Below are 27052 nucleotides of genomic sequence, written 5' to 3'. Positions count from 1 at the left end.
TTTAATAACCTGACATTCAGGTTTTGAAAATATTTTTTCTTATGTATCCAGCATACTTAAGGTATTTTATATAACTAAAACAATTTTTGAATTAAGAGGTTTTGCACATTTTTGATTGAATTCCAATTTCCATCCAAATATTGTTACTACTAAACCCAAGTGAAAAATACCTTCTAGTAAACTCACCATTTTCTTACATAATCAGAAAATTAAGAATATGAATCAATGTAGGTGAAGCTATATGACTGTTCTAAATAAACGTGGATAGATATAATGTACCCTCCTGGTTAGCAAAAAGTACCAAACAAATGTTGCGTAAAGGTAGTAAAACAGTGGTAAAGAAAACCTTGCACAGAAAAAGATCAGACTCTAAAAAATTAAATGGGTATCAATAGACTCCAAAATGGTGCCGTAATTCTACATTGAGGGCTCGAGGCACTCTTAAAGGACAGGAAGGGTGCTTTTATTTGTCTCATGTACAGCAAAAAGCAGAGTCACCATTTAATAATAAGTAAAAATACTTTAACTTAACACCTATTCCAAACATGACTCTCAAAAAAGGAATCCCTTTTTCTAGTAAATTATCTTTCTACGTATTCTGTTTTCACACAAGTTAAAAGCATAAAATTGCATCTCAACCTCACATTGTCTTTTTTGGTTTTATCATTCACCATCAAACCCGTAGCTTTTTTCAGAATTATCAGTCATGTCAATTTTTTGTCACTTGTGTCTCTTCAGTGGTCATGTACTAAGTGTACTCCCAAAACAGTACTGTGTTAACTACTTGTCTTGCTGCTTCAGTCTTCAGATCAGTGTTATTTTGTCACAACTCTGTGCAATACATGTTTTCACTACTGGACACAGAAGACTGAAGTCTGGTCTATACCAAAAACATACATCAGCATAACTATATCTCTCATGCAAAAACCCCACACCCTCAAGAGACAAAGCTATGCCAACCTAATCCCCCATGTAGACAGCACTAGATCAATGAAAGAACTCTTTAATTGACCTACAACCTTTTGGGGAGCTATATTAACTACAGTGATGAGACAAATTCATTCATTCCCATAGTGCATGTTTACACTGAAGTGCTAAAGCAGTACAATGAAACTGTGCTGCTAAAGTATTTTAAGTGCAGTTACACCCTAAGATTCGGTGAATGTAACTGTTCTCATAGGTACAAATCTAGTCTTTCCTGTGACCTCTCATACTTTCACTACCTCTGTTCTGAAACTATTCAGTATACTGAAATCATCTCCACAGGGAAAAGAGTACACTGCCTTTTGTGAACATTAAAACATTGATTTTTCACAACAGTCTGTTTTCAGGCAATATTAATTTCGACCGCTGAAGATAACAGCTAAAGATTGATGTAATGAGCATCTCCATCCTGCTCCATCATCCATCTTTATTTCACAGCAGATAAACTGTGTCTTCTACAATGTTCTCGCCCAACTCTTCCATACATTAAAAAAGCATCAAAAATCATGGATTAGAACAGGTTTATTTTCATATTAATTACAAAACAATTAGGTTAAGATTTTCAGAGACAGCTTTACAATTCCTCTGAATACTGAGGTTGCCTGTGCAGCTACAGTTCAACCCCCCAGGTGAAAAACTGCACAGTCACAGTCACATGTTATTTTCCCCATAGGATCCCTGCCTTATTCAGTACCAAGGGTGGAACTGTTCTGCGGGCAAATCAGGGTTGCGTACTAAAGCAGACTTATTGGATCCTCACTTCATTTGTTGTAGAAGTTGGAATGTAAATAGTGAATTAGGCAGGGACTTGCAGGAAAACAAAAAATAGTCAGCCTCATCATTAAGGCACTTGAATGCCACCCTCGAGGTCTGGATTTTATCACTACCTCCACCATGATTGGCTAGTCACTTAAACCAAACGTTCCATAGGTGGTCACTAATTGCATTCTCATTTTCTGCGTCCCCAGCTTGACACCCCAGGGTCACATTTGCAGAAGTGCTGAGAATTCTAGTGCATCTGAAGTCATTTGGAGCTATGCTTGAATATATAATGAGCTATAAAATCCTAAGTATTCTGACAAATCAGAACCTGGGTAAATCAAACTGGGCATGCAAAATTAGTGGACATTTTTCACCTTAATCTCTCTGCCCTCAGTTCACCACCTGTAAAATGAAGATAAGCACCCCCATTTAATGAAAATAAATTCATTAGAGTGAGTGAAGCACCATAAAGAAGCCTATAAAGAAACTAACAACTGTTTCCAGCACAGAGTTTAAATAGTGTACAGTAAATAAGGCATGGGCCACACGAACTTTGAAGAGAAGAAAAAAATACTGAATACCTTCTCATTAAGGAAGGACTGTTCATGCTGTGGACTGAGGAAGAGGTCCCGTGGAAAAAAATAGTATGTGATGATGTAATTAAAGATTGTATCACAATAAACATGCATGATGGGGCTGCACAGACAACCTTAATTCTGGCATTCCTAACTTCTCAGTGCTTGATTTGCACAATAATAATGTTCTTTTGGCACAGTTTGTGTTTACTGGATTAGCCCCATATAGTTAATAGTTAACTGTGTATTATATGATGACACTTCTTACCAAAATTATCAACATACCAAAACTAGTTAAACCAGCACAAAAGGTAGGCAAACCTTGAGTGATATTTATCGAAAGCGATAAGAAACAAGGAAGAGAAAAAGAAAATCCAACTACTTAACTGAAGAACTGAATATACAACCCTGAATAAATACAGGATGAGATACTAATATCAATATTTGTGGGGGAAGGGTTTTTTGTATAATAATAATTACATCAGAAGTTGAAATGGGTCTTCCAGGGAAGAAAACAGTTGAATTACAATTTTGGTTTTAAGTCTCAGAGTGATACAAGTGTTAGTCTGCATCTGCCAAAACAAGATATCCTATGGCACCTTAAAGACTATGGGTATGTCTAAACTTGCACCCTCTTTCAAGAGAGGGACGCAAATGAAGACTTTTGAAATTGCAAATGAAGTTGAATAGCGCTATTTCAAAATACAAAACATGGGATAGATGCAGTTATTTCGGGAGAACACCCATCTTCTGAAATAACTGTTAAACCTCATTTTATGAGGAATAAGGGTGTTCTCCCGAAATAACTGCATCTACACTGCGTTTTGTATTTTGAAATAGCGCCATAACATGATTATGCAAATGAAGCGCGGGATATTTAAATCTCAGCTACATTTACAATTTTAAATGTCTCATTTGCATCCCTCTCTCGAAAGACGGTGCAAGTGTAGACATACCCTAATGGATTTACTTGGGCATAAGCTTTTGTGGGTAAAACCCACTTTGTCAGATGCACTCAAGTGGAAATTTCTGGTCTTGTTTTACATTAACAGCCAATTAAGCTTCTTATCACAACTGGATACATTGTATGAAGAGGCCAAAAAAGTAATTTTCATGGGAATGATCTTGTTATATTTACAATTATAGTTAACTCATTTGAAAAAATACCTTTTCAGTTTTTTCCTCTTCCTTGTCTTTTTCCTTCTCTTTCTCTTCAGTCTTTTCAGAGGACAAAACCACCATTGTAAGTTTTCTAACAATTTGTTTTGCCTCCACAATCTCTCGTTTGTGTTCTTCAAGAATAGCATTATCTACCGGAAGAAGCTGAGAAAATAAAACAAGATGTCATTAAGATCAATAAAGAAAAATTAACATAACCTGAAACTACTTTCTGATAAATAAGCTTGAAGGGGAAGAATCCAGATCCCTTCATCTTCTTGAAGGACTTTTTCCTTTTTTGGTTTGTTTTAACTTTCCACAGCACTTCAAAGAACAATACATTCATGGCATACCCTAATCAAGTTAAGAAAGGCTGAGGACTCATAGTGCACACTGTTCTCAGAGCCATCAATAATTCAAAAAACAAAAACAAAAAACCAAAAAGGATTGAAATCAATCTAAGAGCAATGTAGTTAGGTCGATGCAGGGATAGTATATAGACACTTTGGGTATGTCTACACTACAGAGTTAGTTCGAACTAACGGACGTTAGTTCGAACTAACTTTAATAGGCGCTACACTAGCGCTCCGCTAGTTCGAATTTAATTCGAACTAGCGGAGCGCTTAGTTCGAACTAGGTAAACCTCATTTTACGAGGATTAAGCCTAGTTCGAACTAGCTAGTTCGAATTAAGGGGTGTGTAGACCATTAATTCGAACTAGTGGGAGGCTAAGGCTTACGAGGTTTCCCTGGTGGCCACTCTGGCCAACACCAGGGAAACTCTATGCCCCCCTCCCGGCCCAGGACCCCTTAAAGGGGCACGGGCTGGCTACGGTGCCCGTGCCAGGTGCAAGCCTGCCAGCACCCAGCCAGCAGACCCTGCACCTGGCACAGATCGAGCAGGCCACCCGATGCCCCCCAGCCCTCCCCCTCTTCCCGGGACCAGGCTGGCGGCTCCCGGGAGCTTGCCCGGGACCACAAGAGGCGGGCACCCGCCTGGGCTAGTGCGGACATCGTGGACCTCGTCCACGATCTCCGCACTAGGCACAGGAAGGTGGCCGTCTAGGGCAGGAGAGCTGCCAGCCTGGCCACCCAGGAACAGGAGTGCATGAAAATCAAGGTGGCCCACTGAGACCCCCGACCCTGAGCCCTGAGCTTACAATGGCCGTCCTGGGTCACACCAAAGGTCCATCTAGCCCAGTAGGCTGTCTGCTGACAGCGGCCAACCCTAGGAACCCTGGAGGGGATGGACCGGAGACAGTGACCAAGCCATTTGTCTTGTGCCATCCCTCTCCAGCCTTCCACAAACTTTGGGCAGGGACACCACTCCTACCCCCTGGCTAATACCACTCCATGGACCCAACCTCCATGACTTGATCTCACTTCCCTTTCAACTCTGTTCTAGTTCTAGCCTTCACAGCCTCCCGCAGCAAGGAGTTCCACAGGTTGACTCTTTGCTTTGTGAAAAACAACTTTCTCTTACTAGTTTGAAGCTTGCTACCCATTCCTTTCCTTTGGTGTCCTCTAGTCCTTCTTTATGGGAACTAATGAAGAACTTTTCTGTATGCACCGTCTCCACCCAACTCCTGCTTTTAGAGACCTCTATCCTGTCCCCCCTCCGTCTCCTCTTTTCTAAGCTGAGAAGTTCCAGTCTCTTTAGCCTCTCTTCATATGGGACCTGTTCCCAACCCCTGATCATTGTAGTTGCCCTCCCCTTTCCCAGCCTCTCTCTTCCCCTCTCCCACCTCCTTTTCCCAGTCTCCCCCAGTTTTGTTCAATAAAGACAGATTCCATTTTTGAACACAATTGTCCTTTATTTTGTACATCAAGAAAAGGGGCTAGGGAAGGGTAAGTGGAAGGAGGTGAGGGAGGAATGGGGCACGAGCCCCCGATGGGGAGGACTGGGCTGGCTCTGCGGGCTTCTAGGGGTGGAAGCTCTCCTGCAGCCCCCCAATTGCCCCCTCTCCTCAGATGGCAGCCTGCGGCAAGTGCAGCCGGGCTGATGGCCGAGTGTTGTGATGTGCCCAGTGTGGGCACGCCGGGCACTCCAAGCCAGGACTGGTTTTCAAGCGGGGCACCACTGAGAACTGTCTGTCCAGGGTGGGGGTCGGGACCCTTTAAGCACAGCCCTCGGCTAGCCTGAGACAGCATCTCCACGCTCTAAGTCCTCCTTTGATGTCCTGCCGGCACTGCTTCCGGCCATCCTTAAGCCCTGTTCAGGGTCCACTTAATGTGGACATGCTAGTTCGAATTAGCAAAATGCTAATTCAAACTAGTTTTTAGTTCTAGACGCGTTAGTTCGAATTAGCTTAGTTTGAATTAACTAATTCGAACTAAGTTAGTTCGAATTAGCGCTGTAGTGTAGACATACCCTTTGTTACTTATATCTACTGCTGCTGGTTTCCAGAAGTTGTCCCACAATAACCCATACTGACTAGTATGCTCACCATTGTGAACTCTGCTGCACCTATAAAGCTCTGAGAATTGTTGGAATTCCCTTTCTTGATTGCGTCTTGATGAGCGCACTTAGCAGCTCTCTATTAAATGTTATTGCCCAGTTAACCATGCCAACTGCATGCTGTCCATCAAAATCAGGGGTGGGCAAAGGGCCCTCCATGGGCCAGATCTGGCTCACCAAGCCAGTGGAAACAGCCTGAGGTTACCCTGACGCGCTCTCACCCTCAAGCGGGGGGAGCGTGCGACAGCCTGTAGCAAAGAGCCAAGATAGCAGTGGAACCAGTACGAAGAGCCAGGGCAAAGTTATAGAGAAAGGGGGTGGGGGGGAGGCTCTGCCCCTCTAAAAAAAAATGCATTTAAACACTTTTTTGGCCACAGCTGCCATCTTTAATTCTAAATCTTGAATGGCCATGCCGGATAGCTCCCCCGCCCAGGTCAGTACAGGGAGCAGGAGAAGAGGACCATTTTTGGGGGTGCGGGGACAGCTTATGAGACATGGGGGGGGGGGGAGTGCCGCGTTTATCTCTAGCTCCCATGCACCTTTGGTGGTGAGGGAAGCTTTGTATATTCCTGCCACTAGTCCAATCAGGGTCTGGGGGCAGGGAGCACGCAAAGTCTCTCACATCCTGTCCCTGCCCTGCCAGAGACAGGCAGCGCCTAGAGAGACTCACCAGCTGTTTTAAAACAGCTGGCATGTTTCTCTATGCTCTTGTGGAGGCAAGGAGACTTCACGCGCTCCCCTGTCCACAGGCCCCGGCATTTCTCTCCAGGGGATGGGGAAGGGAAGGAGAAGTCTTCTTGCACGCCCCCACTCTAGGCCAATCAGGATGTGGGGAGAAAGCACAAGAAGTCTCCTGGCCCTGCCCCCTCCACCAGAGGCTCCCGACCCCACCCCCGGGGCCACTTCAGAAAAAGCAACAAACTGATTTAAAGTGGCCCCCTTTTAAAAATTACTGCCCATCTCATTCTAAATTCTTTGATCTGAATGCCTCTCTGATAACAGTTTTAGCAGGATGAGATACAGTTGCAAGCTAAATGGATAACATTTCAAAGAAAAAAGCCTCCCCCCCCAATTTCATATACATTGTTCTTGCTAATAACATTTAGTTATAGAAAAATAAATAACTTACGTGAACATAGAGATCTTCCAAATCTATAAGATTATGTTGCAAAAGTACTGCAGCAACTCTGTACAAAGAGGAAGGTGTTTCACCATTTGGTTCCTAAAAGACAAGCATTACCATTTTTATAAACAGCAAATTAATAATGTAGCAGAAAAGTATAACTTTAAAAAAACATAAAAAGGGACATTACGAACAGAGAAAGCAGGCATCTTAATAAAAGCTGTCCCTATCCCATTAAAAATATTAATTCTCTCATTTTGTGCGATTTTGTTACTAGACTGATTTTAAATGAAGAATGATACACAAACTATCTTCTTTCATATCTCTCGGGGTATGTCTACACTACAATGTTAGTTCGAACTAACGGACGTTAGTTCGAACTAAAATTCATAGCCGCTACACTAGCGCTCCGCTAGTTCGAATTTGAATCGAACTAGCGGAGCGCTTAGTTCGAACTAGGAAAACCTCATTTTACGAGGATTAAGCCTAGTTCGAACTTACTAGTTCGAATTAAGGGGTGTGTAGCCCCTTAATTCGAACTAGTGGGAGGCTAGTCCTCCCCAGGTTTCCCTGGTGGCCACTCTGGCCAACACCAGGGAAACTCTATGCCCCCCTCCCGGCCCAGGACCCCTTAAAGGGGCACGGGCTGGCTACGGTGCCCGTGCCAGGTGCAAGCCTGCCAGCACCCAGCCAGCAGATCCTGCACCTGGCACGGCACAGAGCCACCCACCCGATGTCCCCCAGCCCACCCCCTCTTCCCAGGACCAGGCTGGCGGCTCCCGGGAGCTTGCCCGGGACCGCAAGAGGCGGGCACCTTCCTAGGCTAGTGCAGACATCGTGGACCTTGTCCACGATCTCCGCACTAGGCACAGGAAAGTGGCCGTCTAGGGCAGGGGAGCTGCCAGCCTGGCCACCCAGGAGCAGGGGTGCATGAAAATCAAGGTGGTCCACTGAGACCCCCGACCCTGAGCCCTGAGCTTACAATGGCCGTCCTGGGTCACACCAAAGGTCCATCTAGCCCAGTAGCCTGTCTGCCGACAGCGGCCAATCCTAGGGACCCTGGAGGGGATGGACCGGAGACAGTGACCAAGCCATTTGTCTCATGCCATCCCTCTCCAGCCTTCCACAAACTTTGGGCAGGGACACCACTCCTACCCCCTGGCTAAGACTACTCCATGGACCCAACCTCCATGACTTGATCTCACTTCCCTTTCAACTCTGTTCTAGTTCTAGCCTTCACAGCCTCCTGCAGCAAGGAGTTCCACAGGTTGACTCTTTGCTTTGTGAAGAAGAACTTTCTCTTACTAGTTTGAAGCTTGCTACCCATTCCTTTCCTTTGGTGTTCTCTAGTCCTTCTTTATGGGAACTAATGAAGAACTTTTCTGTATGCACCCTCTCCACCCAACCCCTGCTTTTAGAGACCTCTATCCTGTCCCCGCTCCATCTCCTCTTTTCTAAGCTGAACAGTTCCAGTCTCTGTAGCCTCTCTTCATCTGGGACCTGTTCCCAACCCCTGATCATGATAGTTGCCCTCCCCTCTTTCAGCCTTTCTCTTCCCCTCTCCCACCTCCTTTTCCCAGTCTCCCCCAGTTTTGTTCAATAAAGACAGAGTCAATGTTGGAAGAAACGTTATCTTTATTTTGTACATCAGGAAGGGGGGCTAGGGAAGGGTAAGTGGAAGGAGGTGAGGGAGGAATGGGGTACGAGCCCCCGATGGGGAGGATTGGGCTGGCTCTGCAGGCTTCTGGGGGTGGAAACTCTCCTGCAGCCCCCCAATTGTCCCCTCTCCCCAGATGGCAGCCTGCGGCAAGTGCAGCCGGGCTGATGGCCGAGTGTTGTGATGTGCCCAGTGTGGGCACTCCGGGCACTCCAAGCCAGGACTGGTTTTCAAGCGGGGCACCCCTGAGAACTGTCTGTCCGGGGTGGGGGTCGGGACCCTTTAAGCGCAGCCCTCGGCTAGCCTGAGACAGCATCTCCACGCTCTAAGTCCTCCTCTGATGCCCTGCCGGCACTGCTTCCGGCCATCCTTAAGCCCTGTTCAGGGTCCACTCAACGTGGACTTGCTAGTTCGAATTAGCAAAACGCTAATTCGAACTAGTTTTTAGTTCTAGATGCGTTAGTTCGAATTAGCTTAGTTCGAATTAACTAATTCCAACTAAGTTAGTTCGAACTAACTCTGTAGTGTAGACATACGCTCAGTGACTTCATGCTATTTCTAATTCTCAAGTTTAGATGTTGACATATCAAATTAACATCAGCAACGCTTTCCATACAGAGGAGTCTACTCAGCTGTTTATAAAAATGTGCCATTTCCACAAATGTAAGAACTTGCATATTTAATCCACAAGTTCAAATGGATAACAATATAGTCAAACACTTCAAATGTACTCTAAAAATGCTTGTTTCAAATATAGTACTGAACTATTACAATATCTACTTTTAGATTATATATTGATTCTTAAACTTAATGCAAAAGTTATCCCATATGAAAGTACCCTAAATAAAGTGAAAATTGATTCAAATCATAAAAGAAGAGGTAACTTACCTCGTAACTGTAGTTTTTCGAGATGTGTTGCTCATGTCCATTCCAATCAGGCGTGCACGCGCCGCGTACATGGATCTCTGAGCTTTTTTCCCCTCAGCAATATCCATAGGGCCAGCCAGGGAACCCCCCTGGAGTGGCGCCAGTATAACGATGCATATATACCCCTGCTGGCCCCTCCACCCCCTCAGTTCCTTCTTGCCGAAGTTCTCTGACGAAGGGGAGGCGGGTGGGATTTGGAATGGACATGAGCAACACATCTCGAAGAACTACAGTTACGAGGTAAGTAACCTGTTCTTCTTCGAGTGCTTGCTCATGTCCATTCCAAGCCGTTTCCACTGACGGTGGGGTCGGAGAGTAAGGACACCTATCTCTCTATAGATTGCAGAACTGCCCTACCCACAGATGTGTCAGCTCTGGCCTGCTGCGTGATGGCGTAGTGGTCTGAGAAGATATACACAGATGTCCAATATAGGTACTTGAGCCAAGAAGGCAATGGATGTAGCCTGCGCTCATGTGGAATGCGCTCTCAACGGGGAAGGAGTCTTCCCCAGTCCATGGTAACACTCAATGCATGAGGTGATCCATGGGGATAAACACTGAGCTGACACTGGCGCTCCCTTCATTCTTTCCGCAAAGGAAATAAAAAGTTGTGATGACTTCAGAAACTCTTTTGTCCTGTCTATATAAAAGGCGATGGCCCTCCGCTCATCCAGGTAATGTAAAGCCTGCTCTTTAGGTGTGTTGTGTGGCTTAGGGAAAAACACCGGTAAATAAATGTCCTGGGACATATGGAAATGAGAAACCACTTTAGGAAGGAAAGCCGGATGAGGGCAAAGCCTAACCTTGTCCTTAAAAAAGACTGTGTATGGGGGCTATGAGGTAAGGGCTCGTAGCTTGGACACCCTTCTGGCCTATGTAATCGTTATCAGAACACCACTTTGCATGACAGATGCTTTAAAGAACAGGTGGCTAGTGGTTCAAATGGCGGCTGCATAAGTCCCTTAAGTACCACGTTAAGGTTCCAAGAGGGAATAGGTGGATGCACTTGCGGCATTAGCCTGTTTACCCCCTTCATGAATCTTTTTATTATTCTCTTAGCAAACACTGACCTTCCCCCCTGTCCCGGGTGGAAGGTTGTAATCGCTGCCAGATGGACTCTCAGAGAGGACGTGGCAAGGCCCTGATGCCTGAGCTGTAGTCTAATATCAGAGGAATATTGGCCGTAACCGGGTCTATGCCCCTTTGTTGTACCCATAATGCAAAGCTTTTCCCTTTGGCTTCATAAAGGGCCCTGGTAGATGGTTTTCTGCTTTCCAGTAAGACCCTTTGGACTTCCTGAGAGCATCCCCGTTCTATGTTGGAAAGCCACTTACGTTCCAAGCTGCAAGGTGGAGGGCAACCAAGTTCAGATGGCATAGAATCCCCTGCCCTAGATCTTGTATGAGAAAATTCAAGACTATAGGTAGTCGCACCGGGTCCACTACAGACAGTTCCTTCAGGGTAAAGAACCAGTGTTGGCAGGGCCACATCGGTGCTATCATGATGACCCTTGCCCTGAAATGCTGGACCCTGACTAAAATGTCATGTATCAGTGGAAAGGGAGGGAAAGCATACAGTAGGTGATTGGGCCATTGTATATGGAGCGCATCCTCTAGGGAGCCGATTCCCTGCCCCCTGAGGGAGCAGTATTTCCTGCACTGGGCATTGTCCCTGGATGCAAACAGATCCAGAAGGCGATAACCCCCTTCGGAAAACGTCCTCTAGAATATCCCTCATCATCCACTCGTGGACTTGAAAAGAGCGGCTGAGTCTGTCTGCTAGATTGTTGCTGGACACCGGAAGGTAGGGAGCTTGCAGGTAAATGTTCTTAGGTATGCATAGTTCCCAGAGTTTGAGAGCCTCCCTGCACATAGGGGAAGAGCGAGTACCCCCTTGTCTGCTGATATAGTACATAGCCGAGGTATTGTCGGTCAACACTTCTACCATCTAGATCTCTATCGGGGTAGAAATGCTAACCTGATTGCTTTGAGCTCCTTGACGTTGATGTACAAGGAATTCTCCCTCATTAACCATAGGCCCTGTGTCCTCAGGGTCCCCAAGTGGGCCCCCCACCCAACGTCTGATGCGTCCATCACTAATTGAACAGATGGGGCCCGTTTGGTGAAAGGGACCACTACACACACTACATCCTCCTGAATCCACCAGTCCAACGAGCGAAATACTGAGTTTGGGAGGGTAACCATCATGTACAGTGCTGGAGCACTGGGTTGTGGGCAGTTCTCATCCAGCCGTGGAGTGTACGCAGTCTCAGTCTGGCGTGTGTCATGACATACGTGCAAGCCGCTATATGTCCGAGTAGGTGCATACAATTGCGGGCAGTAGTCGGGGGAGACCTTTGAAGTCCATAATCATTGCACGCATAGTCTGAAACCTGTGTATGGGCAGAGATGCTGTCTCTGCCATGGAATTCAGTAAAGCCCCTACAAATTCTATCGTCTGAAACGGAATCATGGTAGACTTTTCTTCATTTAGTATGAGGCCGAGTTCGAGAAATGGCTGCATGGTATTCGAGACATGTGCTATCACCCATTCCCGAGATGACCCCCGTATTAGCCAATCGTCCAGATAAGGGAAAACGTGTACACCCTGATTTCTTAGAAAGGCCACTACTGGAGCCATACACTTGGTGAATACCTTCGGCGCTGTGGTTAGGCCGAATGGCAGGACTGGAAACTGAAAGTGTTCGCCGGCCACTACAAATCTGAGGAATCTCCTGTGGGCAGGAATTATCGTAATATGGAAGTAAGCATCTTTTAAGTGGAGGGCAGTGAACTAATCTCCTTTCTGAAGGGAGGGAATGATAGACGCTAGGGTGACCATTCTGAACTTCGTTTTCCTTATGAACGAGTTCAAGCCCCGAGATCTAGAATGGGACGAAGACCCCCTTTCGCCTTTGGAATGAGGAAGTATCTGGAATAAAAACCCCTTCCTTTGAACTTGTCTGGAACAGGTTCCACCGCACCAAGGTGCAGAAGCTTTGCAACCCCCTGCTTTAGCAGTGTTTCGTGAGAGGGGTCTCTGAAGCGGGAAGAGGAGGAGCGAGGGGGGGACGAGGGAAGGAGGAAAGAGAAGGGGATCGAATAACCCTGTGCTACCAGGTCTAAGACCCACTGGTCTGAAGTTATGGAGGCCCACGCCTGATAGAAGTGGGACAAATGGAAACCAAAAGGAGGTAACTGAAATGTGAATGGTGAGCTGTCCTTGACCATACCCTCAAAATGAGGATTTGAGGTGCTGGCCCACGGACATGGTAGGTCCCTTATCTTGGCCCGATCTCGAGCCCCTACATCTGTTTCTAGGCAGGTCATTCCATAAGTACTTATGGTCCATCTGTCTACAATGGTCAAAGTTGAAACCCTGCTGGAATGGTCTTCCTCCGGGTCTGGGGTTGAGGAGTTACCTCAGGGGGGCATGTGTGTGGATCCCCCAAAGATTTTAGCGTTGCCCTCAAGTCCTTTAACCTGTGTAATTTCGAGTCTGTCTGGTCCGAGAATAAGCCCCCTCCCTCAAAAGGGAAGTCCTGAAGGGAGGTCTGGACCTTGGGAGAAATGCCCAACACCTGTAACCATGCACTCCTTCTGGTTACAACGGCAGTAGCCATTGTCCTAGCTGCCGAGTCGGCTGCATCAAGTGCTGCCTTGGAAGGCAGTACGCACCATCGTTCTGCCCTCATCTGTCAGGGCCCCAAACTCTTGCCGGTTCTCCTGTGGCAAGTGATCTTTGAACTTGTCCATAGTGGACCATGTATTAAAAGCGTATCACTCCAACATACCCTGCTAGTTAGCTATGAGTAACTGTAGGCCCCCCATGGAATAAGTCTTCCTCCCTAGGAGGTCCAATTTCTTGGGTTCCTTGGCCTTAGGGGTAGATCCCAGGGGACCCTGTCGTTCCTTCTGCCCCGCTGCCTGGACAACTAAGGAGCTCAGGGCAGGGGGGAGGGGAGGAAGGAGAGGTGAGAGAACAGATACTCATGCCCCTCCCGGGGAATAAAATATGTTCTCTCCACACTCTTCTGGGTGGGAGGGATGGAGGCTGGTGTCATCCAAAGTGTCTTCGGCAGCTTATCCACCGTTTTGATCAATGGCAATGCCACTCTCCTGGGGGTATTTGCCGAGAGGATGTCCACCATCGGATCTGCCTCTTCATGTACCTCCTCCACCTTTACTGACAAGTTTGCCGCCAGCCTCCTCAGGAGGTCTTGTTGAGCCCTTGCATCCATCGATGGGAAAGATGGGGCTTGATCACCTAGGTCCTCATCAGGCGTGGACGACAAGGAGTCCCTCGGGTAGGGATGGTCCTCCACCTGCTCGTCCACCAGTGGCGCTGGCTGCAATGTTGGGGCTACCTGCATGGGCTCAGGGTGGGGGGGTATGGTTGCCACTTCGCTTTGAGTCATCAGTGGTATAGAGGTAACCGTAGACATTGACTTATCCGTCTCAGACACAGGAGCTCTATGTAAGGGTGTCGCCGATTGGGGGAATTCCCTCCTCTTGACAACCCTGAGACAGATGCTTCGAGGGGTGGCCCTTGGGCTTGATGGTAGGCCAACGGGGTCTAAAAGGGCCATTGTTGAGGAGGCCAAGTGTACGGTTGGGCCGGGTCGACACTGATTGCCCTATGGCGTAAAAGGGACCGGTGCCTAGATCTTGACCTGTACGAGGACCTCCCCGACCTCAGAGACTCTGCATCCAAATCAGACGAATATTCTGAGGCCAACCACAGAGGGGCACCCGACTCCTGTTCCCGCCAATGCTGGGCCATAACCCACAGTTTCCCCCGAGCATCGTGACTGGTGCAGAGGGTAAGAAGGGGTGCGTCGGTGCCGTGTGCCAGAAACGGCACTGGTGCCGGAATCAGTGCCAGCACTGAAGCTGAGGCCAGTGCCAGCATCAGTACCAGTCATGGTTCCATAGTTGATATGAGCGCCGGTAGAGCTGTCGGTGCCGGGGCCTGCACCAGGGTCGGCGCAACAACCCAGAGAAGGGCCGGTACCAGAGCCGGTACCTGGGCCAGCACCGGGGTTGGTGCCAGGGTCGGGGCCAGTGCCAATGCAGTAATGGGTGGCATGAGCCGTCGTTGGCTCCGGTACTGAAACCACCACCGTCGACGGGTGTCCATGCACCCAGGTCATCTGAGGGCCCGGTACCCGTAGAGCCGGTAAGGATGTCGTCAGTGCCACTGACTGTGCCGACCAATGCACCGTCAAACTACTCAGTACTGGTACGAAAGAAGGCTGATGTCTCCGGGATGGTAAGCACTATCAGGTTGTATGCCACGTGAAATGTCTCTGGGGTCGACGGTCTCAGGTCCCGCAGGGCTCCCTCAGCCTGTGCCATTATGGGAGCATGGCCGTGCCCAGGCTCTGCACAATTCTGGCTAGGTGCCTTCGTGGCCAAGTGCCCATCCTTTCGGCGCACTTTGTGGCCTGTCCTGTGGGGGGAACGTCCCCTCCCCTCCTTGGATTTCCTCTGAGAAGGAGATTGTGAATGGTGCCGGGAAGGCTTAGCCTTAGTCTTAAGTGGCGCTGTCGAGGCCTCCCGTACGGAGGAGGGGGCACTGCGTACAGACTGGGCCTCTTCCGGTGCCAGAGGTTGGAGAGTGGACTCCATGAGAAGTCTCTTCAGCCTAGAGTCCCTCTCCCTTCTTGTCTGCGGCTTAAAACTCCTGCAGATCTTTCAGGCTTGCGTGCAATGTGGCTCACCCAAGCACTTTAGGCAGGAGTCATGCGGATTCCTGCAGGGCATAGGTTTCAAACAGGACACACAAGGCTTGAATCCGAGTGGCCCAGGCATCCCCTCCCCAGCAGGAAAAAGGCAAAGAAGAGAAACAAAGCTCTCTTATCACTAAATATTTACACTCTAAATACTATATCTAAGAACTATTTACAAACAAACTAGGTACTAACTACTCTACAGAAGAAACAATGAAAGCTAAGGGAAGACTAAAGAACTAATGCTCCAGCTGCTGCACTGGCGGTAAGAAGGAACTGAGGGGGTGGAGGGACCAGCAGGGGTATATGTGCACCATTATACCGGTGCCACTCCAGGGGCCTCCCTGGCTGGCCCTATGGATACTGCTGAGGGAAAAAAAGCTCCGAGATCCAAGGACATAAGCAAGCACTTGAAGAAGAACCTACTATTTCTAAATCTGAATTTCTATAATCAAGGCTTTCCACAAAATACAATTAGAAAACATTTTCTTAAACAGGCATCAGAAACTTACATCACTAATTACACGGAATAAGGGTTGTCAGACAGGGTGCTCAAATAGTTTAAAAAAAAAATCTATATTACCTGATAGAATTTGAATTTGAACCCAAGGATATGACACAGAGTTTGAGGTTCACACATATACATATATGATTCTATCAAAGGTACAAAGAATTCATCATATTCCGGCCTACATTCATAGACTTCTAAGATAATATCCAAAACTCTGTTGGGATCCAAGTTAAAACATCCTATTGGGCGAAAAATACAAGTTAAAACTTCAATTCTGCTATGTCTCACTTTCTAATACAATACAATTAAATTAGAATTCAAGAAAAATTGCAAATGCACCATTAAAATCTTTTCAGACATTTACTTTGAAGAAAAAGCAATTTTCTCTAAAGCAAAATTATTAGGCACAACTAAACAGAACACTTATTTTGGCTTTATGGTACTACACTAAATACAGAAGTTGACAGCTGAACTAAAATTTCAAGTTAATGATAGAATTGAGAATTAAATTAAACTAAGCTAAAAATTCAGTATTTGTTAAAAACATATTATATATCAACATTTAGCTCTCAAGAAAATCAATATGAGCATTAAAAATAAATATTCTATTTTAGTCAATTCCTTCAGCCACACCTGTCAAGGGGGGAAAAAAACAAATATTCACTGTGATAAGAGGTCAAAGTATTTCCTTGAGCAAAATGTTAACTTCATCATTGCAAAACTGGAAGTTCTGGGCAACTGAAGTCCAATACAGGTTACCTATCATAAACCAACTCTGCATCAAATACTTACACACTGAAGAGTATGTGACACATATCAATTTTTAAATTGCCATAGAAATAGCTTTTGATGAAAAAGAAAATGGCTGGATTAATAGCTATAAGATTATTTGAAAAACAGACCCAATACCTGCAGATTGTGGATCATGAAATCTGTTTTTTGGTGTGATTTTACCCTATATAGTACAGATTTCTCAGGGGACACCAATTACATTGTGCCCCACCTGAAACTCCCCTTTGGCTCAGGACTTTCAATCTCAATTTGAAAGTCCTGAGCCAAAGGGGAGTTTCAGGTGGGTCACAATGTAATTTTAGGGGAGTTCTGGTATTGCCACCCTTACTTCTACACTGATTTCAGAACTGGGCAGCCTAAGAGTGGTGGCTGCTGACTCAGCTCTGCAGGCAGCAGTGCAGAATTAAGGGTGGTAATACCGTTCTTACTTCTTTGCTACCCCTGGTGGTGGCTTTCGCATCCCCTAAAATAATCTTGTGACACTGCCCTGCACCAAGCTCCTTTTTGGGTTAGGACTCCTGCAACTATAACTCTGAGAAATTTCAGATTTTAATAGCTGAAAATCATTACATTCAAGATTTTTGAAATTCTATGGACATGAATTTAACTGAAATGAACCATGAATTTGGTAGGGTCCTACCTACAGACTCTTCTAAAAGCAGTTTTCTCCCCAGTCTATTCAGCTATTATTTCTTTAAACATTAAAACATGAAAGGAGGCGTGAAAGCTCTGGCGCTCACTATCTCATATCTCTACTGATGTTAAGTGTCTAAAATTTGGGGATCTTGCCTAAAGTCTCCTCCCCTTTTAACATAAGACCAATGGTCCATCCAGCCCAGTATCCTTCCCCAGTCACCCACCTCCAGAGAAACAGAGGCTAGGGACACCATTCCTACTCAATGTTATCCATTTAATAATTAAATTAGATCAATCTAGCTTTAGATCAATGTTTGTTAACAGAGTCTTGTTGTAAAATCCTTTTTCTCTGAGATTCAGTAAGCCTCAAACTTAAGTGACTTCCTAATACTCAGAGGCAGCTTTTAACAGAATTTGAATACCAATACCTCCTATCCAAATTTAGATTTGGCTTTTGCAGAAACTTCTTGAAGTGGCACGAGATTTTGTTAACTTCTCCTAAAGAGGAACAAGGCAGTATTACCCACTTGCTCCCATATTCTTTCAACAATAATTTTAATAAAACAGAGGTATTAGCTGTGTAGTCCTCCAAGGATCCCTGCATCCAGACAATTAATTGCTCCTTTTTATGTTGCTGAGAAATCACTTGGGTATCTGTGCTCCCACTTCTACATTCTTGCAAAATTTAATACACTGCTGAAAACCACACCAAAAAAATTAAAGATGACCCATCAAAATTATTCTAAACTCTAATAGGTAGGAATCATAGAATATTAGAATTGGAAGGGACCTTGAGAGATCAAGCCCAGTCCCCCGCCCTTATGGCAGGACCACGCACTGCTTGGCTCATCCCTAATAGAGGTCTATCCAACCTGCTCTTAAATATCCCCAGTGACTGCAATTTATTCCAGTGTTTAACCATCCTGATAGTTAGGAGGTTTTTCCTAATGTCTAACCTAAACCTCCCCTGATGCAATTTAAGACCATTGCTTCTTGTCCTATCATCAGAAACCAAGGAGAACAATTCTTCTCCCTCCTCCTTGTAACACCCTATTAGATACTTGAAATGACCTAATTAAAATGACAATATGGCCTAAAATAATGCTTACTCCAAATGGTCCCTTTTAATTCGAAACAGAGAGTGGCATTTGACTTAAAGCTCAGATAGGTATCAGATTTCAGGTCTAAAAAAGAGGGAAAGCACAAATTTTCAAATGTATCAACTCAAGTTCTTTATTCAAGGCTCAGTGACATATATTACAATATCACTGTGGGCTAGAGATCAAATGCAACTTCTAAAGAAACCAAGAACAGTGATTGTTAAGACAAATGTAGGTTGTAAGCGCCTCTAGAAAATGACTACCCCCGGGAAGGCTCATATATTGTGGGTCAAATGGATTTCCAGAGATTCAGAGACAAAAAGTGGTTTTTGGCATAAAAAGGCTGGTTTTAAAATAACTCAAGAGCCTGCTTTCTGACACGACCTTATATCCAAGGGAGGGCCCCAATCCTTGTGGAAAGGTGGGAAAGTCTTTGACCTACTAGCGCCCTATAAAAATGATGGGCGACTCCTGGGATATTTAGTGTGGGTTTAAATCAGTTTGTTGCTTTTTTAATTAGTTCTCTCCGGAATGCTTTTCATCTCAAGGATAAATGTGCTTCCTTAGTAAGAACAGTGTGGTAACTTCTAACAGCATCATTGTGCTCATAGCTTTCAAAGAAAAAGCAAAGCATAGATGCAGGCCTTTAGGCAGATTGGCTTGCTGGGAATAGGAATGTAAGGCAGGGAGTCAGGAAGCATTAAAACCCACCGCCAGAAAGGCAGGGGACAAAGGCCTCTACCAAGAAAAGGGTGACAACAGAAGAATTGAGACCCACCATGCACTGCAGACAGAGAAAGCACTGATAGAGTTAAACTCTAACCCTCCTCTCCATCCATGCTTGGAGAAGCATGCATAATTGGATGGTAGAATATTTGATTCACCGTTGCAGCCTATATATTTGTTTCCCTCAAACCTGGCAAGACCTATTTTTAAACTATTAAGATACACTTTAATCCACTACAATCTCTTTAGTGTAGGACATGTTCATTTATTCATAGACTTTCAATATATTTTATCTCCCCTACACATCAATTTTGCCAAGCATTTTATTAATTTGTGGAAAATAAAACTAAATCAATTCTCCCGTCTAAGTAATCTTAGACATGCCTGATTTAAACCTTTCTACTGTAAAAATACTAAATATACTTGGTTAGCTCTTTGGGTAAAAGCCTAAAGATGAGGGAAATCATGAGCAAAGAATCAATTACAGAGGAAGTAAAATATGTTGAAAGGACACTCATTATAAAATATCAGTTTCTCTCACTCCCGCTCTCCACATCAGGTTTGCAGCTACTTCTAGCTCATACTTTATAATGAAAGATGAGGATTACAAAACTGAGGAAACTGTTGTTAGAAATGTCCAAAGACAGAATTCAAGTTAAATTAACTGTTTCAGTGGTATAATTTTCCACTCTTAATACTGCTGAGTTATCACACTCGAACTCCTTGAGTGATATCCTAGTAAGAAGAGATGCAAACTAGCACCTTTATACATACGTTAGGAATGTCTAACAGACATTACATAAAACCAGAGTGGATAAATATCATTTTTTTAATTTTTAAAAAACACAGATTTTTTTTAATTTAAATTGGATTTTTTATTTTTTTAAATCCGTGCAATATTAAATTTCTCGTGTAAAAATAAGTTACTACTATATCCTATCACAAACACACTACACATACACTTACAGGCTTATAAAAATGAATTAATGACTCTAGTCTGTCCAGCCTAACTATTAGCTCTTCCTTCTTGAACATCCTGGGCTTCCAAAGTCTGTTTCTCAACAGACCAAAAAGCAACATGTGCAAAGGAAGACACAGGCTGGATAGGATTGTTTTTGTTCTGTGCTTATATGATGGTGTACCTTTACCAAGCACAGTAGAGGAGTTAGTTCAGACACTGTCTTAAAGACAGAGAGAGACAATATATAGCAAAGGACGAAGGCAGACTAGGAAAAAAAACCCAGTGGAGTGGAAAGAAAAAAGGAAAACATTATTAAGCACACGGATTCCTATATTCCCCTCACACTTTTGCCACAGGAAACTGTCATGGCTTTTGGGCTAAAGGGAGACCCTATTTGGGAATATTTTGAAGAAATGTGTTCCCTTGGAAAAAAAGGAAAACGTGCCAAGTGTAAGCAGTGCAAGAAGATGATGCAGGGCCTAACTGAAAAAATGAAACATCATAAGGAAAACTGCTTATTGGGAGAAAATGGTGCAAACGAAGGATATTGCTGATTAGTAACTTAAATAATTCACTTTGCAATGCATCATTCTTTAAGACTCTCTCTATGCCTTTTAGCGTAAGTGTTATTTGACAAATTCCCAAGCTGTTTGTTTTGTTGAATGTTGCTAGCAAAAAAAAAGTTTAGTTTAGCTAATATTTATGGTTTGTTTAACTAGTTAACTAGGTTTAGAATCTTTCACTCAAGTATACAGTACAGAAAGCTGCAGTAAGAGAAATATAGTTTTGCCAGTTGCCACTGAGTGCCATTTTCTTATTTTATGTTATACAATACGTCCCTTATTTTGGAACACCCTGGCCACAGACCATAATGGTGATGCCGTAAGTCTATTTCCTATTGCACTTCAGCATAACTCAGATTTTCTAAAGGAATTCCATTCTGTACTTTTTTTTTTTTTTTTTTTAAGGGGAAAACACTACAGACGTGCCAGTGAGTTCAATGGGGCTTATTCCAAAATTAAGTACACTCTAAGCACAGTCAGTCTTAGCTCTTTTGGTAACTTGATTTAAATCAACAATTTTTTTTGTTGGTCATTTAAATCACCTTAATTTAAATCAATCCACCGAACGCAACCCTTTGTTCCAGGGGAATAAAAGGAGTCAGAAGATTATGCGGTATGGAGTCAATACCTGTACAGACTTCCAGGTGAAACAGAGATGTGATGTCAGCTTAAAACAGGAATTTTCAAACTTTTGTATCGGGGACTGCTTTCAAGCCTCTGAGTGAAACCCTCTTCATAAATTAAAAAACACATTTTTATATTAAACATTATTATAAATGATGGAGGTGTAGCACAGTTTGGAGGTGAAGGCTAAGAGCTCACCACATTCATTTAATAACCTCACACCCCCTGAGGGTTATGAACCCCAGTTTGAGAACCCCTTAATGATTCTAAAAATACAGGCTTGCAAAGGCACAAGCAATTTTAAGTATGGTTCATTCAATAATCCAGACTCTGTCTCCATTTTACTCTTGCCTGCTTACTTATAATATTAAAACCAAGTATAAGTTTTTTCCTATTTTTAACAAAATTGCTACTCTGAAACAGTCAATTATGTAGGGTTGTAGCCTGCAAAATGTGATGCATTATATGTATATACAACAACTACATATAATCAATTTTCGTCTCAAATTTGGAAGGCCAATTTGTAAGCCGTCTCTAAAAAAAGCAACACACACACACACACACACACGAGCAGATTAAGGTTTTTTTTTTTTAAATCTAACTTTGGCTCCCATTTTGGCACTCTTTTGCCAAGTTCAAATGAGTACCAATAACATTTACTGATTTTCATTTAATTTGAGAAATAACCCTTTCCTTTGAGTTTTGCTTTTTAGACTGAGGCTACGTCTACATACCTTCCCTCTTCCGCACAAGCCTATGCAAATGAAGCGTGGATTAGCATACTGCCATGCTTCATCTTCATAATTAATTAGGAGCCATTTTGCACTTCATTTGCATAGGCTTGTGCAGAAGAGGGAAGCTGTGTAGATGTAGCCTAGCTGAATAGCCATTTATTCCTCTGGGTATTTAATAAAAAAAGGCACCAGTAAATCACTATGCTCCCACCAATTTAAAACTCCATTATTAAATCTCAGTCCAAAACAAATAATTTGTGGAGAACCACATGTAGAGCTTGGTTGATAACTTCAGCACCACAAGTACATTGAAATATGTAGCATTATAAAATAAAATAAACACTATCACAGAAACTCTCCCAAAAAATGCTTCTGCCTTCAGAACCAAAATTTTTGGTGGCCACAAAATAGAGCCACCAATTCTTGCTGGTGACTGCACTGACACTTTTTCCTAAAATATTTAATTAACTTTAGAAAAAACAAATTAATATGCACATGTACATTCAAATCATTGTAATTTACGTAGGGTTTTTTTGCAGACTCAGTAATGAAAATGCTTGGAAATGTGATATGTCTATATTTGTTAATATCACTTTTCTCAGGACACTTAGTAGCTACATGAAAGTAGCTGTGAAATAGGATAAATGATATTAACAAACATATATGTATCACTTTTTACAACCTGGTAAGTCTGCTGTGAAAATATGAAACTTGCATTTTTGTTAATATCACTTTTTTCAGCAAGCCCCGAGACAAAATTAAGTCCTGGATAGGAAGTTCAGAGGGGGAGACAGCAGAGGCCAAACGCAATGGTTGGGGTGAATATGGGGCCTGGAGAGGCAGCAGAGCGCCCAAGGGGATCAGGAAAACAAGAGGGTTCGGAGAGATAGGGGAGAGGGTGAATGCAGGGCAAGGGTAGCAACGTGAGCCAAGGATGAAGGCGGTTGGTTTTGAGCTCTATCACAGTGCAGCCAGAGCCCAGAGCAGGAGCTACTTGGCTGGAGCTAGGATTTGGCGGTCGTTGCCATGGGTCAATATCCAATATCAGAACCAAGAGCAGGGGCTGCATGGCCGGAGTTGGCCACTTAGCTAGACCCTGGAGCTAGGTACTGAAGCCCAGAGCCAGATGGCAGAGCCAGGGGTCAGTGCGTGGCTCCCACTACCACATGGCTGGAACTTGGGACCAGAGCCTGCTGCCATGTGACTAGGTCTGGGCTACGAGTCCAAAACCCCATGGCTGTAAGTTGGGGTAACATGGTTGGAGCCAATGCTTAGCATCTGCCACTGCACAACCAGAGCGAGGGGTCAGCACCCAAAGCCCCACAATCAGAGCCCAGTACTACACAGCCATGGCTGGGGATTGGCATCTGGGGCCAGTACTCACCACATGGGACTCAGCATTTGCCTCTGTGGCAGTGTAGAACAAGAGCCAAAAGCCTCGCAGCTAGAGCCCAGGGGCCAGCATCTGCCACCTGACAGCCAGAGGCCAAGGCCACCTCCCTGGAATTGGGGGTCAGTACGAATGCACCCCCCCCACCTGCAGCTGGAGACGGGGGCCCTGTGACTAGGACCCTGATATCCCATCACTGGAACCCACTACCCAACTACCCTAAGGCTCAAGCATAGAAACCTATTAACCCCCCTCCCTACCTGGTGGGTTAAGAACTCAATTTATTTCTGCAGCATTGTGTCCCACATGTCTCCAGGGGCACTGAAAAGCAGCACATCCAAGAGCAACAGGGAGGAAAATGCTTTGCCATCTCCTTCCTCTTCTTTCCCATCACTGTTTGGAGGCCATTATGGCTGCATAAAAAGCTCCTTGTGGCTGCATTTGAGAAATTCTGCCCTAGTACCATTAATCTGCTGTCTCTTCTCCAAAAGGCATCAAAAACATTGTCCAGAGTGGCTCTCTACAGAAGCAACTCAAGGTGACTATATCTGAAAATAATTACTTATATTCACTTCAATAAATTCCTTACCTATTAAAGATTTGATATTTTCTAGGATTAAATCACTAGTGATATTGCCAGATAAATCTTGCCCCAGTTCAGCAATCAGCTTTGCATAACCTTCATTCTCTTCTCTTAATAAGTTAAATTTCTGTTGTTTATAACTGTAATTAGATAAATAGAAATTAAACACTATAAAATGAGATGCACAGCTCAGCACAAAATAGCTATTTATATTAGTAAAATTTATACAGGTTAAATATTTTAAAAATATTCAACTTAATTACCAAGTTTGGATACAAGTTTATTAATTAATGGTTTAATTTTCAACCATTAGGCAAACTACAGAATTCAGACAATAAGCATCATTTCAAATACTGTCTAAAGACCCTATTTTCTGAGATGCTGAGCACAGGTCCCAAACCAACTAAAACATCAAGCTGACATTTAACTTTAAGCGTGTGATTAAGTACTTTTAAAGCAATAGGCTTATTATGCTTTTTAACTAAGCTTGTTTCTAACTTTTTGTTTGGATAGGGTCAGAATATCAGCACACTGCATGATTGAGCTTTGGGGATCTATACTAATCTTAATTACTACATAGACACTGAAAATGAAACAGGAAACATGCAGACACAGAGCCACTGCTCTACATTCCAAAGACCAAAAAACATTGCATTAAATAGTTTAGGGAAATATCAAAAGTCTATGCTAAACACTGTGTCTACACTGGCATCTTTCATTATTAAAAAATGCCTTTTGGTGACAAAACAGTGAGAGCATTTATAATGCAATGAGACTTTAGTAGTCTTCCACTAGAATCCCACAATGCCAGCCCTGATGGCTGTGCTCAATGTTTTGTGATTTAGGCTGCGGCGAAGGCCTGCGTCCATCCACTTTCAAAGCTCCAGAAAGAATCTGACAGCTGTGAGCGAGCTACTCTGTTTGGGAAACAAATAACTGAAATACTCTTGTTCTGCCCTGCTAGGAACACAGTGGCAGGCAGACTGCTGCTCTAGGGGAGGGCTGGAGAAACTGCTGTGCTTCTTTGACACTCCTCAGCATGGGGAGCTCACTGGACTACAAGGGAATTCCAAGAAGCACGGGTATCAGCTCTGTCTGCCTTCCCATAACACTGCCTTGTGTGATGCTTACTCAACATTGCTTTGTTCTATCCTCAACAGGGTGCTAGCAGTGTGGCCATGAAATATCGACAATGGGAGGCAGAAAAACTGTTATGAACTATTCTCACTTTTGTCAACTTTTGCATGTCGACAGCACTTTCATTGCCAAACCTTCCTAGTGTAGACACAGCCTAAGTCAGACTTGTAAGTAATTTATTTTTAAGTATTTTGCATGTTAACATTTTCTACTAATGAAAGCTTAAATATTTGAAAGTATGGGAGCAAATATATATTTACAAATTTCATACAGATTTGAAAAATATAAAAATGACAAAAATGTTTTACCACCAGGGAGGAATTTAAGCACCAAAAAAAAAAAAAATCACTTTAAAAAAAATCAAATATTCATAAAATTTCAACACAAAACAACTTTGAAAATATATACATTATAAAAAGCTATATTTGATTACATTAACCTGAACCCCCCCAAAATATACCAATACACACTTACAAAAGTTTTGTCTTGATTTTAACAGATTTCTGATTGAACTGCTGAGACTGCTTGATGAGCCCTAATGATTCCAGTGTTTCTGGATCCAGACGCTCCTTTAGGACAGTGTCTGAAACAAGGTACTGCACAAAACAAGAATGCAACATACATGTCACATATGTGAACTGATAAGTCTATTAAACTAAATAGCATATGACCTTCACCATGGCTTATCTATGTATGTATTTTAACAGTGAAAATAAAGATAATGAAAATACAAAACATATCATACAAACTCGGTTTCAAAAAGAATAATTGCGTGCAACCAAGAAGCTACAATTGTGCAAATGATTTCTACAATTCTCCACTGACGACTCTTTAGTTTGCAATGTGTAGCACCATAGTGTTTTCTTTTTTAGTGTGATTTACCCTTTTACTTCCCTACTTGAAGCATGAGCAGCACTTCAAGATGATGTGCAAAGCTATCTTGTTACAATGATGAAGTGATGGGATCTGCTGCTTGCAGTCCCATGCAAGACATTCAGTGCTTCTAGAGGCACTTTGACTAACAAAACAAAAACGTTACACATTGCAACCAGGAATGTGAATGTATAACCGTTTAAAAGGTTAACCAAAAAGCCTGGGCTTATCAGTTAACATTCACAGTTACATGCAGGCTCCTGCTCTGCTCCTGGAGTGCTGGCTGCCACCCCACCCTGCTGCTTCTGTATCAGAGTCAGCATCACAGAGTGGCAGCCAGCTCCATGGGAGCGGAGCTGCAGGCAAGAGCCAGTACATGCCGAGAGCCAGAGTACAAGCTGGCTTCCAGTGTGCACCAGCTCCCGGGGAGCTGGCTGCTGCTACAAGTGTATGTAACTGCTGAGTTTTTCAGCAGTTACACGGTTACACAATTTCTTACCTTTTAACATCCCTAGCTGCAAGGTTGCTTAATATTATCAAGTGATTCTCCAATGCAAACTCTAATACAATTGCATCAGTGGACAACACAAAAATCATATTGGTAGCAAACACAAAGGAAGACCAGATTGATCTGCAAAGGGATATGGAGATAAAAGAATATTTTGGGATGCAAGCAATAAGGTGACATTTTACACTAGAAATGCTCCTAAAAGGAAAAATATGGTCTCTCAAACCCTTAAAATTCTAGTAAAATGAGAGACTGGAATCCAAACTTCGATCCAAATTTAGTTGCTGGCATTCATTGTCATAATGACAAAACCAGAAATTAATATATCCAAACACTGGGGAAAGGTCACTTTCAAACTCAAAATAAAATATTTGTAGAATGAGCTTGTTATAATATTGAAATACAATTCAATGCTCAGACAAGGAAACACTTTAGGGAAAAAAAGCCAGTTCAAGCCATCATATAAAAATAATGATATTTTCCTTTAGTCTTTAACACTGGCTATGATAAGATGCTGGACAAGAATTGCAGACTCTGTCC

At 43.7% G+C, this 27052-nt stretch overlaps 1 protein-coding gene across 2 annotated transcripts in view; it reads right to left on the bottom strand.

Moving 5' to 3' along the window:
* The window catches only part of THOC2 (THO complex subunit 2), a 121078-nt gene that overhangs the window by 65410 nt on the left and 28616 nt on the right, over nucleotides 1-27052 (bottom strand). For both annotated transcript variants that reach the window (XM_014569712.3, XM_006115394.4), the window contains exons 6-10: nucleotides 25606-25727; nucleotides 24001-24134; nucleotides 15958-16124; nucleotides 7066-7158; nucleotides 3489-3644 (exon numbers count right to left, since the gene is read on the bottom strand). In XM_014569712.3, the coding sequence (XP_014425198.3) occupies nucleotides 3489-3644; nucleotides 7066-7158; nucleotides 15958-16124; nucleotides 24001-24134; nucleotides 25606-25727 (672 nt within the window). The remainder of the gene's footprint in view (nucleotides 1-3488; nucleotides 3645-7065; nucleotides 7159-15957; nucleotides 16125-24000; nucleotides 24135-25605; nucleotides 25728-27052) is intronic.

Source organism: Pelodiscus sinensis, chromosome 13 (genome assembly GCF_049634645.1).
Source record: "Pelodiscus sinensis isolate JC-2024 chromosome 13, ASM4963464v1, whole genome shotgun sequence".
Taxonomy (NCBI): domain Eukaryota; kingdom Metazoa; phylum Chordata; order Testudines; family Trionychidae; genus Pelodiscus; species Pelodiscus sinensis.
Note: the sequence above shows the minus strand (reverse complement) of the source record. Positions and strands in the feature narration are given on the sequence as shown.